This window comes from Mercenaria mercenaria, chromosome 1 (genome assembly GCF_021730395.1).
Source record: "Mercenaria mercenaria strain notata chromosome 1, MADL_Memer_1, whole genome shotgun sequence".
In the NCBI taxonomy this organism is placed as follows: domain Eukaryota; kingdom Metazoa; phylum Mollusca; class Bivalvia; order Venerida; family Veneridae; genus Mercenaria; species Mercenaria mercenaria.
This window is the reverse complement of record NC_069361.1, coordinates 112,880,022-112,895,149: the sequence shown is the minus strand read 5'-3', so window position 1 is coordinate 112,895,149 and position 15,128 is coordinate 112,880,022. Positions and strand designations below refer to the sequence as shown.

Below are 15,128 nucleotides of genomic sequence, written 5' to 3'. Positions count from 1 at the left end.
AGGAATATACAAGAATGTAATTTAATTTTATGTAACAGTACCTTTTATTGAAAGAAACAAATTTCATTACATTTTGTCTGTACACAAAGGTGATTGGTTGTCAGTCTGGTACTGATACTCGAGTCCAACAGTTCGAGTTAGCCAACTCAGAATTTTATGCCAATATATCTTGGCTGAATGTAATATTTTTATCAGAAAACTAATAATTTGTGATGAAAACTGTGATTCTCTCTTCATAATCAAAAGTCACTAAAGTATAAGCAGAATTCCTATGTATTAACTTTTTATTCCTCACCAAAGGTGGAGGGATATAGTTTTAGTGTTGTCTTTCCGTCCATCCATAGCCATATCTAGGAAGTGGTTTTGAATATTTAAATAAAACTTCATATGTTCACCACTATAGGAAAATGTGGCATGTCAAGTTTCATTCAGATTTCCCAAGTAACACCAGAGTTATGGTCCTTAGTAGTTTCTAGTGTTAACTACAAATAGGTACTATAAATATGGCAATTTCTGCTCCATAACTTGTGACATATTTGACCTAGAACTATGAAACTTAAATTGAATTTAGATCACCATAATGTGGTAGTGCACACACAATTTTGTCAGGATCTCTAAAGTAACCAGAGTTATTGCCCTTTAATTGTTTAAAAATCTACATATTGTAGATAACAAACTAACCAATTGGTAGAATTTCATTAATCTTTCAAGTTTTGTACCCACACCTGGTCACCCCCACCACCCTGGTCACTCCCCTTACCCCCCCCCCCCCCCACAATAATATTTTCCTTTTTTAAAAAACATAAAACCTTCCATAAATATTTATCAACATGCAAATTTGTACCCCCCCCCCCCCCCCCCCCCCCCCCCCCCCACCTTGCTCCTCCATCCAGTCACCCCACCCCCACCATCCCCCTCAACAATTTTTTTTACATGTTTTATATTCTATCAATATTTATTATCAACATGTGAAGTTTTGTACCCTCACCTGCCCCCCACCCCCCCCACCCCTGTTTCATTTGTTATTAGCTCACCTGAGCAATGCTCTGGTGAGTTTTTCTGATCACTCGATGTCCGGCGTCTGTCGTCTGTCGTCCATCAACATTTAGCTTGTGTATGCGGTAGAGGCTGTATTTTTCAACTGATCTTCATGAAACTTGGTCAGAATGATATCCTTTATGAAATCTAGGCCGAGTTCGAAAATGGGTCATCTCGGGTCAAAAACTAGGTCACTAGGTCAAATCAAAGAAAAACCTTGTGTATGTAATAGAGGCTGTATTTTTCAATTAATCTTCATGAATATAGGTCAGAATGATAACCTTGATGAAATCTAGGCCGAGTTTGAAAATGGGTCATCTCGGGTCAAAAACTAGGTCACTAGGTCAAATCAAAGAAAAACCTTGTGTATGCGATAGAGGCTGTATTTTTCAATTGATCTTCATGAATATTGGTCAGAATGATAACCTTGATGAAATCTAGGCCTAGTTCGAAAATGGGTCATCTCGGGTCAAAAACTAGGTCACTAGGTCAAATCAAAGAAAAACCTTGTGTATGCGATATAGGCTGTATTTTTCAATTATTCTTCATGAATATTGGTCAGAATGATAACCTTGATGAAATCTAGGCCGAGTTTGAAAATGGGTCATCTCGGGTCAAAAACTAGGTCACTAGGTCAAATCAAAGAAAAACCTTGTGTATGTGATAGAGGCTGTATTTTTCAATTGATCTTCATGAATATTGGTCAGAATGATTGCATTGATGAAATCTAGGCCTAGTTCGAAAATGGGTCATCTCGGGTCAAAAACTAGGTCACTAGGTCAAATCAAAGAAAAACCTTGTGTATGCGATAGAGGCGGTATTTTTCAATTGATCGTCATGAATTTTGGTCAGAATGATAACCTTGATGAAATCTAGGCCGAGTTCGAAAATGGGTCATCTGGGTTCAAAAACTAGGTCACTAGGTCAAATCAAGGAAAAGCCTTGTGTATGCGATAGAGGCTGTATTTTTCAACTGATCTTCATGAAATTTAGCCAGAATGATTACCTTGATAAAATCTAGGCCGAGTTCGAAAATGGGTCATCTGGGGTCAAAAACTAGGTCACTAGGTCAAATCGAAGAAAAACATTGTGTATGCAATAGAGGATGTAGTTTTCAGTTGATCTTCATGAAATTTGGTCAGAGTGATTGCCTTGATGAAATCTAGGTAGAGTTTGAATATGGGTTATCTGAGATCAAAAACTAGGTCACTAGGTCAAATTAAAGAAAAATCTTGTGTATGCGATAGAGACTGGTGTTTTCAATTGATTTTATGGAATTTGGTCAGGATGATTGCCTTAATGAAATCTAGGTCGAATTTGAATATGGGTCATCTGAGGTCAAAAACTAGGTCACTCGGTCAAATCAAAGAAAAAACTTGTGTATGTAATAGAGGCTGTATTTTTCAATTGATCTTCATGAATTTTGGTCAGAATGATTGCCTTGATAAAATCTAGGTCGAGTTTGAACATGGGTCATCTAGGGTCAAAAACTAGGTCATATCTAAGAAAATGCTTGTTTTATCGCAAGAGACCAATTTTTTGGTCCAATCTTAATGAAAATTGGTCAGAATATTTGTTTCCATGAAATCACTAGGTCAAACATGTTTTACACTGTTATGCTGTGTTTCTTAGGTGAGCGACCTAGGGCCATCTTGGCCCTCTTGTTTTTAAATTATTTTTCAAACCTTCCATGAATATTTATTAACATGTGAAGTTGTTACCTCACCCACTGTCACCTGTGTTCAATGTAATGAAGTTATTTCTTCTTAGTAACATCCTTAACTTTTTGCCGGATATATTTCTTTGCCATTCCTCACCACAAACCCATTTGGCGGGGGATACCAATTCATCGAATTTGCTTGTTTTAAAAGCATTCAGAAAATTGTTTATTTTTCACAATTTGTTGACCTTTGACCTTCACATTTTTCAGTTCTGCACAGTCAAAAAGTCAGGGCATAACAGGTATGACGTTAAAAACTTTTCATTGCATGTTTCATTATATGCAGTAACACGTTTGCTTGAAAATTTGCTGCTAGATTTACCACATTTGCAACAATATTTCAGTTATTTAGTCAGGTAACCTACCCAGTGTGCCTAGATTCTGTTTTAGTAGATATTTAAATCTGATCGTACAATTTGGTTTATAACATTCCTAAATGTAGCAAAGGTAGATGAAGCGTGAATTTCTCAGAAATTAGCCTTGACCAAGGATTAAATGGTAATTAAAGCAGGGTCAGTATTTTGGTAGTCCAGTGGTTGCCCTACTGAGTCAGCAGTCAGCTACAAAAGTTAAAGTTTTAACAAAAAGCAATGCAAAGATAGAAATGAGAGCTTTAAATGCATATTGACAATTTAGTTCTGCCGTAGTTTATAAATTAGATTTTATTTTACAGGCCTAGACAAATTGCTTACAGGGGCCATACAGACTCCGTATCAGGTAAGCATATCTGGAGACATCCTTAGTTGAGAGGTTAACTGTGAATCATTATGCCATTCACCTTTGTAGGTTATATAGCCCTGCTCATGTAGTCATGTTAGGAAGCCATCTAGCTGTCTTGCTGAAGGTGCTGAATATGTACCATAATAATACCCAGCAGGGTACCTGGTGTCTTTACCCACTGCTGAAGCAGCTATATTGCTTTTATACTTGGAAATTCTGGTTAATAGTTTAATTCACTTTCTGTCTAGTGTCTACCACTGTTATTACTAAATGGATATGACTAAAATTAAATTGTTGTCCAACATCGTCATCCACATCAGGGATATAATCACTCCAGTGAAAGCTATAATTTCCTCAGATATTCCCCATTTCATGATACAGCATCCAAATAATAGAATGTGCTGTCTCCTGTCACAGTTCTTATTATAAATGTACACCTGGGATGACATTTATATGCAGTATGATTTTCCTTTCTGTATACCTGGTCCAGGCTTTTTCCAATGTACCCAGATAAATGATGTTGCACTATGACTTCTGGTTTATCAGACATGCTGAACTACCTTTAATGAGATGTTTGTTACCTAACTTTTGGTAACTGGTCATTGTGCATGCTTTCAGCGTTAGTTACAGGATTCTGGCCTGTACAGTTTCTTTCTATTTAAAGTTAGGTATATAATAACCTTTAGTAATGTTATGTCACACAGGCAAAGGCTTCATTGTTAGGGCAGATTGCTCTATTTTGACTACTGTAGTTTCTTTATAAATTAAACTTTGTAGAGCAACAGCCACTTAAAAATTATTTATGTCTTCCAAACAGTAATTGTACTACCAACTTTGCACTGAAGTTATATAAGGTATACAAGTAATAAGGAATTTGTGTAGGCAGAAAAAAATAAACTTTTTGACAATTCTGACTTCAGGATGTTGCAGAGTACCCTATTCCAGAGATGTCATCTGAGTCTTTCAACTTATTTGACATAAACAAGACTGTGTTGGAAACAGTTGATATGGATACAACTCAAGCTGGTGGGAATATTGATACGTTTTTTCCGCCGATGGACTTCCAGAATGAACCATCCATGGAATTAAAGTTTGACACAATGTCTTTCCTTCAGAGCCTACAGGGAAAACCATCTGATAGGTAAGGTTTTATTGTGTTGTTTTTAGCTCGACTATTCATAGAATAGTGAGCTATTGCACTCGCCTATGCGTCGGCGTCGGCGTCCGCGTCCGCGTCCGCGTCCCGATTTTGGTTAAGGTTTTGTATGTAAGCTGGTATCTCAGTAACCACTTGTGGGAATGGATTGAAACTTCACACACTTATTCACTGTGATGAACTGATCTACATTGCACAGGTTCCATAACTCTATTTTGCTTTTTTAAAAAATTATGCCCCTTTTTCGACTTAGAAATTTTTGGTTAAGGTTTTGTATGTAAGCTGGTATCTCAGTAGTTACTAATGGGAATGGATTGAAACTTCACATACTTCTTCACTATCATGATTTGACATGCACTAAGCAAGTCCCATAACTCTACTCTCTTTTTTTTCAAAAATATGCCCCTTTTTCGACTTAGCAGTTTTTGGTTAAATTTTTGTATGTAATCTGATATCTCAGTATCCACTAATTGGAATGGATTGAAACTTCACACACTTGTTCACTGTCATGATCTAACATGCACTGTGAAGGTCCCATAACTCTACTTGGCATTTTTACAAAATTATGCCCCTTTGACTTAGCACTTTTTTGTTAAGTTTTTGTATGTAAGCTGGTATCTCAGTATCCACAAATTGGAAAGGATTGAAACTTCACACACTTCTTCGCTGTCATGATATGACATGCAGTACAGAGGTTCAATACCTCTACTTTGCATTTTACAAAATTATGCCCCTTTTTCAACTTGTATTCATTCAATTGACAAGGCTGTTGAATAGTCGAGCGTTGCTGTCCTCCGACAGCTCTTGTTTTCTTTAGCATTATCTCGTCAACCAGACTGTCTCGAGTTGTTAAATGGTTTCCCTAGTTTAGACCAGGGGAACTGGTTGTTATAACTTAACTGACATTCAATTGAACAAACTTTAAATGGTGAAAATAGAACTATTTAAAGGAAAAAGTCAGTTTTAGATGGAAAATATATCAGTGGTTAGGGTAACAAGAGACACTGTATGTCATTAAGTCTGTTATGGGGATAATTATCAATACATTTGTCTACACTTAGATGAGTTCCTCTTGTCTCACAGGTTGAAAACAATGCAGATATACTCCCCAAAGAGAGACAGATATATACAAGAACAATCCTCTCCTGATGGTCCGTCTCTACCTATTAACTTTAACAATATGGACCACGACAAGGAAAACATGATACCCATGGAAGCTCTTCCATCTTTTACCAACAGTAACCAGGAACCGGAAGCTTTGAAGTATGTTAAAAAGAACAAGGAACCTCAAGCTAGTGTTGATTCAAGAATGTTTCTTCAGAGTTTGTTTGGTGGAAATTCAAAGAATACTGAAGAAACTAAACATGATATAGAGGAGATGGAAGAAACAGCTTGTATTGATGGCATAGTTACACAGGTTGATAAAGGTGACATGAATAGAAATTCGGGTGCCTTTTCAGTGGGTAGAAATGATGATGTAACGAGGTATTTCAATACAGAAGATGTCACTGTAGGTATAGAGGAAACAAAATGTGTTGGAGGGATTGTTAATGAAGTTATGGGTGTAAGTCATAGTGATGAAGCCGATAAAGAGAACTCTGTGCATTTAGCAAATCGGACAGTACACATGGAGGAAACTAGACCTGTAGGAGGAATTCTGAAAGGGGGAGGTCTTAACACTACTGTACAGACTGGATTGAGAATGCAGCAGGGGTATAACAGTGGAATTAATGCTGAAGACAACGTTACAAGGTGTTTCAAGATGGAGGAAGATGCAGATGATGGCATTGAAGAAACAAAATGTGTTGGAGGCATTCTGAGTAAAGCTGGAAAAAATGTTGAAAACAGCATTGTTGAAAGTCAAATTGGTAGAACCAGTCTAGGCAGAGCACCTTCTAACAAATTGTCAGCTGACAAAACTAGAATTTCTGTTGAAGATAAAGAAATACGAACTCCAAGCCCAATGGAAGTAACTGCACAAGGTGTTGCCAGTATCAATAATTTTACACCAGAGGCTACAATTAATTTTAATGTATCTAACATGCAAGATAACATGGAAGAAACAAAGGCCATTGGTGGCATTATTAATAAAACTGTAAGTGTAATGAGAAATGAACAAATAACTGAATCTGACGGTAAATACAGAATGGATACAGGAAACCAGACTGTTACAATGGAAGAAACCGTAGCTCTAGGAAAGATTTTAGATACATCAAAGAATGGCTTAGATCAGTCAGTAAATAAGTCCATTGTTGAATCACAGCAGTTGGTGGATTCAACTACCGTAATGGAAGAAACTAAGCCAGTTGGAGGAATCCTGAAAATTAATCAAAGTATACATGAGAAATTCAATCTGTCAAGGCAGCAAGAGGAGAAGATGGAGGTTACAAAAAATATAACAGTTCCAATGGAAGAGACCAAAGCTATTGGTGGTTTTCTCGAAAAAAGCAAAGTTGAAACATTGCTTACACCATGTGCAGATGAGGCTGTTTCTAATAAGACACTTAATGTTTCTGTAGCTATGGAAGAAACAAAAGCTCTTGGTGGTCTTCTTGATAAAACAGTGCCTAAAGCAGTTGTTGAGAATTCATCAGATAATGATTTTGTTGATAAAACAGTTGATTATACTGTAGCAATGGATGAAACTAAATCAGTTGGCAGGATTCTTGAAAGGACGAACATTGGTCAGATTCCTTCTAATAGCAAAGATGATAGTTGTTCTAACAAAACTCTGAATCAAACTGTACCAGTTGAAGAAACTAAATCAGTTCGTGGTATTTTAAACAAGACTGCAGATCGGACAATGTGTTTTGATGAGGTCAAAACTGATTGGTTATCAGAAGACTTAAAGTCAGACAGTAGTGGAAAAGCTGCAGATGGGACAGCTGTTCAGGAGCACAACAAAACAGTTGGCATTGAGGAAACCAAATGTGTTGGTGGAATTTTGTCCAGTGATATGGAGATGATGAAAGGGAAGTTTGAAAATATGTATAACCATGCTAATGATGATGATACAGGTAATAAAACAGTTATTGAACCAGTTATAATGGAAGAAACCAGATGTGTTACTAATGTAGTGAACAAAGACACCAGTGAATTGAACACTGGTGCAAAGGTCAAAAGTGACAAAAACTATAAATTGCAGAGTCAGATAAAAATTTCAGACAAGGAAGAATCCAAAAGTGAGGTGTGCATGGAAAGTGACTTTAATGTGAAAAATAAGGAAATTGAAGGGGAAAATAAAACATGTTCTGATAAAGATGTAGAAAGTAACAGTAATGATGTTGAAATTGATGATGAGATAACATTTAAGGTTTCAAATAAGAGAAACTTTGATGAATGTAAAGGTGAAATATTGGACAAAAATGAAGAAAAGACGAAGGATTTCACACAGTCAAATTTGGCCAAGTTAAAGGAAATGCTGATACTGAGTAAGAGAAAAACAGCAGCACATCTTCGACAAGGTGACATCAGAACTCCTTCCAAGTTTTCACCATTATTCCCAGGATCAGCACCTGAAAGCAGTTCGAAAGCCTCCTGTAGTAGTAAGTTGGATTTAGGAGTGACTAGGAGTCCAGTTCACAAGAGACAGAGATTGTCAGAAGTTGATGTAGGAGTTAGCGGAGAGACTGATGATGATTTTGATGGAAATGAAAAGACTGATGCTACTGCAGCTCTCCTCATGGGTTTTGAGGATGATGGCTTTACTACTGGTCTTTTGGAAAATAGCAAGATTGAAGCTACAGACATACAAGGTAATATTTCTTTATTACTGTAAAGATAAATACTCAATTTGTAACCGTATTGATAAGTTTTTCTGAAGCAACAGCCCACCAAGAGCACAGATGTTTGAGAAAAAATACTGGAGTCTGAAATCATTCATCCTTCACCTCTGATTCATGTTGTGAAGTTTATTTACTGGCGGAGACAGATTAGTACTGGTACAGAATTAAGAAACACTGGTTAGGGTAACAACCTGCTGTTACATAACTGAAATTCTGTTGAAAACTGCTAAACTGAAAACAAACAAACAAAACAGTCCTTTTCAGTATAAACTTCATATGTTGTCAGTATTTCTTTATTATCATTGAAATAACATAGAAATTTTGATGACTCTCATGCAAGTTAATTTTTAGCTCACCAGAGCAAAAAGTGCTCAAGGTGAGCTGTTGTGACCGGTCATTGTCCGGCGTCCAGCAGCATATGCCTTGTGAACACTCTAGAGGCCACATTTGTGACCCAATCTTTATGAAACTTGGTCAGAATGTTAGTCCTGGTGATCTATAGGTCAAGTTTAAAACTGGGTCATGTGGGGTCAAAAACTAGATCAGTAGGTCAGATCAAAGGAAAAGCTTGTGAACAGTCTAGAGACCACATTTTTGACCCAATCTTTATGAAACTTGGTCAGAATGTAAGTCTTGAAGATCTCTAGGTCAAGTTTGAAACTGGGTCATGTGGGGTCAGAAACTAGGTCAGTAGGTTAGATCAAAGGAAAAGCTTGTGAACAGTCTAGAGACCACATTTTTGACCCAATCTTTATGAAACTTGGTCAGAATGTAAGTCTTGATGATCTCTAGGTCAAGTTCGAAACTGGGTCATGTTGGATTAAAAAAATGGTCAGGTTTGGATCTTGGTCATGTTGGGTCAAAAACTAGGTCAGTAGGTCAGATCAATAAAAAAGCTTGTAAATACTCTAGAGACCACATTTGTGACCCAATCTTTATGAAACTTGGTCAGAATGTTAGTCTTGATGATCTCTAGGTCAAGTTCGAAACTGGGTCATGCTGGATTAAAAAAATGGTCACCTGGTCAAATCAAAGGAAAAGCTTGTGAACACTCTAGAGGACACAGTTGTGACCCAATATTTATGAAACTTAGTCAGAAAGTTTTGCTTGATGATCTCTAGGTCAAATTTGAATCTGGGTCATGTGGGGTCAAAAACTAGGTCACATATTCAAATCAAAGGAAAAGCTTGTGAACATTTTAGAGGCCACATTTGTGACTCAATCTTTATGAAACTGGGTCAGAATATTTGTCTTAATCATTTCTAGGTCAAGTTCAAAACTAGGTCATGTGGGGTCAAAAACTAGGTCACTAGGCCAGATTAGAGGAAAATCTTTTCAATACTCGGACTCCACACAAGACCACAATTTAAGTTTGAAACTAATGAGAATTAGTCAGAATGTTTGTTTTGATAATCTGTAGGTCAAGTTCGAACCTGGGTCATGTGGGGTCAAAAACTAGGTCACCCGGTCAAATCAAATTAAAAGCTTGTGAAAACTCTAGAAGCCACAGTTGTAACCAAATCTTTATGAAATTTAGTCAGAATGTTTGTCTTGATGATCTTTAGGTCAAGTTCAACTCTTGGTCATGTGGGGTCAAAAACTAGGTCAGTAGGCCAGATCAACTCTGGTGAGCCATATATAAGGCCATCATGGCCCTCTTGTTTCATTTAACATCTAACTTTGATTTTTAGCTCACCTGAGCAATGCTCGGGTGAGTTTTTGCAGGGTTTTTTCTAGCTAATTTGGGAACATAGCCTATACCCCCAAAATTGGGAATTTTGACGTGTAAATGTTCCAAACTGGGAAATATTTAGTCCCATAGAATATAGTAAGGATGTGTTTAAGCACTTTCTCATACACTTATTTCACATTGTACAACCTCTTTAACAGACTTCCATTACAAAATTGTCCATAATTTGGTCAATTTTTGTGCAATTTTGAAGAATTTTTTTTCAGAGGTAGATTGGGAATTTTTTCACTCATTTTGGGAAAAAGACATACTTTTTGGCATTGGGAATATAGCCAAATACCGGCTATAAAAACGGCCGAAAAAAAACCCTGTTTTGTGATCGCTCAATGTCTGGTGTCCGGCATCTGTCTATCTGTCAACATTTAGTTTGTGTATGTGATAGAGGCTGTATTTTTCAATTAATCTTCATGAAATTTGGTCAGAATGATTGCCTTCATGAAATATAACTCCTTTTCACACAGATTTTCCATATGCGAAAAGGGGTTCATCAGATCATGGTTATATAAAGTGTCAAAGATTTTTTCATTATAACATTGAAATTTGTTTGTTTGTTTTCGTTTTTTGTTGTTGTTTTTTGTTTAGATGTTATGATTTAACCATGTTATTCATACTGTTTGAAAAAAAAATCACTATATTCAGTAATTAAAAAAAATCTTCTTCTCACATACAAAACTCCTTTTTGCATACTTATAGGAAAGATATCCTTTTTGCACTTTAGGTGTACTGCCTGCTGGGTCACAGGGTCCACTCTTCTTCAAGTGAGTAGAGTGTAGAAGCAGTTATTGAACTCATAGAAGTGACAACAATAGAATAGGTCTTCTTTAAAATTTCTTTTATTTTTGTTATGTAGCAAAATGTCCCAACATGAAATAGTTCTAACAATATGAACATTCCTTTAGCTTTATCACAAAGTTCCTTTAGATTTAACATAAAGTTTTTTAACTGTTTGTGACAAATAAATTAATTTCAGATTATTCAACATTGTATTATTTCCAAGTTTTCCTTTAGGTGAAGATAAAGTATTATTTTGCAATGCTTTCTTATCAAACGTTTTACCAAGACAGAAATTATGTTATTTAGCAAAGTTCTATCTTAAGCATAACAAAATGAAACTTCAAAAATATAATAATAAATAAAATCTCAGAACTACAGTATAAAATCTGACCAATAAAAATGTCACAACATTTTCCCACGACTTCACACCTTACCAGCTAAATAAAAAACGACAAAAATAGCTTCCAACCTGTTAAATTGACAATCTGGGTTAGACTTCATACTTATGTATTAAAAGAACTGAGAATAATAGGGGTTTCCTATCAAACCTGTCACTTAATCAAAATTAATTTCTGTAAAAACATTTATAATGAAATACAATTAAACATATAAAATGAAAACATGTATTTATTAATAACATATACACTCACATACAATCATAATTATATAATCGTTGTTACAAAGTTTATTCGATTTTACTATTTTTATATTTTATAAAAACTTGGTGTTCATATAACATGTGCCCACAATGGTACAAGAATTGAATTGTTTTAAACATTTTTATTCATGTTCACTGAGGGCATATTGCATGCTAGATATTCACTTTCAATCCCCATTGATCAACTAAGAATTTTTTAGCTGAAGTATGAAATTAATATGATAACTATGCTTTGCTTAAGGTATGATATTAATAAAGATTAATATTAAAACAATTGCATTAGATTTGTTGAGGGATTTACATTGAAAAATATAACTGTGCGTAATATTCTTTTTCATTCCTTGAGAGATATATTAGATCAAAAACAGAAAAGTAAAAGAAAAATGTCATGAGATGTTGCTTAAATATGATTGACCACATGGGAATACTTTAATATTTATATAAAAAATAACAAAAGTATATGTACACCACTTTTAAATTTTAAAAACTTCCTTCCGCTGAAATCTCATCTCTGTATTTTTGAGCATGCTCTACTGGCATGCACTTGAAATTAGAAAAAGAAACACTATATATTTACCTATATATGGATGAAAGTTTACAGAAAAGGTGCTCATGCTTAGCTTTTTGTACTATTCATCATTCTGTACATCATCATCCTGTGGTCGTACAGAGTCTGGTCGTAACTGAGTCTGGTCATACAGAGTCTGGTCATACTGAGTCTGGTCAATCAGAGTCTGGTTAAACAGAGTCTGGTGGTACAGAGTGTGGTCATACTGAGTCTGGTCAATCAGAGTCTGGTCATACAGAGTCTGGTCATACTGAGTCTGGTTGTACAGAGTCTGGTCATATTGAGTCTGGTCAATCAGAGTCTGGTCATACTGAGTCTGGTCAATCAGAGTCTGGTCGTACAGAGTCTGGACATACTGAGTCTGGTGGTACAGAGTAAGGGCATACAGAATCTCATCGTACTGAGTCTGGTCATACAGAGTCTGGTGGTACAGAGTCTGGACATTCTGAGTCTGGTGGTACAGAGTAAGGGCGTACAGAATCTCATCGTACTGAGTCTGGTCATACAGAATCTGGTGGTACAAAGTCTGGTTGTTCACAATTTTTTTAAACCACAAAGCCAAGTTAATCAAACATCACAAGAATATTTTTTGATTACAAATTCTTCATTCCTTCAAAATTTTGCTTGCCGTAGCATCCAAAAGGAAAACTTTAAAAATCCCTGAAACCACTGGCCCTATTTCAAATAATTCCACAGAAATCTACCTTGGATTATTCTGTACAGCTACTTACTTTTGTCACTAGTTTTCCCTACATGGCTATATGAAAAACTTTGAAAATTCTTCTCATAAACTACTGGTCCTGTATCAAATAATTTCACACAAATGGTCCTTAGTTTAATTCTACCAAATTCTTAAGATGTTTCTGTTGTTGTTTTTTTTTTAAACATTGCAACCAGGGAAAGGCTATTTCTTTTGCTACATGACTTCATGGAAAACTTTGAAAATCAACTACTTTGAAACAATTTGCCTGATTTCAAAATAATTTCACAGCTATGTTCCTTTGATGACTTTCTACCAAAATTGTCCAGTCCAGCTGTGAAAGTCAGTTGAGTGATCCAGGGCCATCATGGCCCCCTTGTTTTAATTGTGAAAGTAAAAAAAATATGTTGGAAAATTCTTATGATTATATACATAGCATTTTGGTGATAGCAGTTTGTGATTCACCTTTTCCATTACTGGTACAAGGTTTTCTTTCTTTAACCTTTAGCATGCTAGATAAATTGTCGTCTGCTGGAAATGTCATCTGCTAAAATTGTGAAGTTCATTCAATTTGCTCCAAAATTGGAAGAAATATTGTCAGAGTAGCAAACAGCTTGGAACCTGATCAGACGCCGATTTAATCGGCGTCTGATCTGGTTCCAAGCTGTTTGCAAAGGCTGTTAAATTCGCCTGCAGCAGGCTAAGGGTTAAATGCATAATTTATTATATATACCACTTAAAAGACATCAGAGGGTAGTAATCAGAACTTTTTAAATTTTCAAAATATTTTGATTAGTTCTGAGATCAGAAATGATTTTGATAAGGGTATTTAACCATTTTGGGTGACAGAAGTTTGAAAATTTCAATTTTACTAGTATTTGTTGATACCTCGTTAAAAAAAGTTTCAAGATATCTTAGCATTTCTGTGCTAGTGACAAGTAATTTTAACTTTGTGACCAGTGCAGACCAAGACTGCGCTATTCTCTATTCAGTGAATAAATTTTCAATGCACACCCCTTCGGATAATAAATGGTACTGCCTGAATTGATTGACATACCAGTCTGTTTTAGAAATTTAGTAGGATAAATCTTGATCTTTCATGATAAAGTGGTAATCCATTAAAACCATGTTACTGATTTGGCAGAAACTAGTGCTATTACAAAGACTAGTTTATGTTTTATGAAAGAAATCTAAAACACATAAAAAGATTAATACTTAATTAATACTGAAGTTGAAATGGTCATTTTAAAAAAAGTGGCAAAATCCAACATTTTGGCAAATTTCAGCAGATTTTTAATGCAACAACAATGATAAGTGGAGAAATTACATACCTGCATCCCCACCTGTCTGTGCGATTTATACACACCAAGCCAGATGATTGGCAACCACCGGAGAAGTTGATAAAGAAGCAACAATCTCCTGCTTCATATGCCTGCTGCATACGTTCTATATTGAATGCTTCTGTTCTTGGTATCATTGAATAGCAACACAGTCCAAACAACAAAGTTAAAGAGAATGCTGTCATAGGGGTTTTCATTTTTCTGGAAAGAAAGACAGGGAAAAATATAGCATACAAAAATCTGTTAGTGTAAACAGGAATAGAGTTATGTCTCCTACCCAGTGAGATATACTCATTTAGTGCTGTCCTTTGTCAGTCTCTCTGTCTATATGTCACAAAGTTTTTTTGTGCAAATTTTCTGATTGTTCCTTGCAGATTTACATCAAACTTCACAAAAATTATCATTGCCAAAGCTAGTTTTATCATCAACATTTTCAAGTTCATTGGTTTTAGAGCAGATATGGTTCTTGATTCATTAAATCTTCTGTGTCAGAGGTAAAACTCACTTAAACAGCAAGAAATTGCTTATCAAATGAAAATGTTCCACTTTTGTACAATAAATCAATAATTAGTCTTGAAAAACAGTTTAACTTACTAGAAAAAAAAGAAATATAAAGGAAAAGTGTGGCTTGAACCTCAATACAATTCAGCTTTATTCAATATACCCTCCTGAATATTTAGTCAAAGGAATTGAATACTCTTCAAAAGGAGGTACACTATTACGGGTCCATTACCTTAAACGTATGTTTGTAATTTGGAAATTTCCTTGAAATAAATATGGTATATGCACAAAACCTGTATACTGTTAAAGAAATATTTTATTTCAGAAATTGGACAGTTATTTTATTTTAGAAAAACTCGTAAAATTTGGAAGAACAGCATAGTATCTTACTGCCCTCTACAAGTCACAGAAATTTTAT

The 15,128-nt window shown here is 35.5% G+C and overlaps 1 protein-coding gene across 2 annotated transcripts in view; it reads left to right on the top strand.

Annotated features, from left to right (window-relative positions):
• Window positions 1-15,128, top strand: part of LOC123526196 (uncharacterized) — a 76,856-nt gene that overhangs the window by 17,842 nt on the left and 43,886 nt on the right. For both annotated transcript variants that reach the window (XM_053520793.1, XM_045305242.2), the window contains 4 exons: window positions 2,969-3,000; window positions 3,432-3,475; window positions 4,399-4,619; window positions 5,718-8,389. In XM_053520793.1, coding sequence (XP_053376768.1) covers window positions 2,969-3,000; window positions 3,432-3,475; window positions 4,399-4,619; window positions 5,718-8,389 — 2,969 coding nt within the window. The remainder of the gene's footprint in view (window positions 1-2,968; window positions 3,001-3,431; window positions 3,476-4,398; window positions 4,620-5,717; window positions 8,390-15,128) is intronic.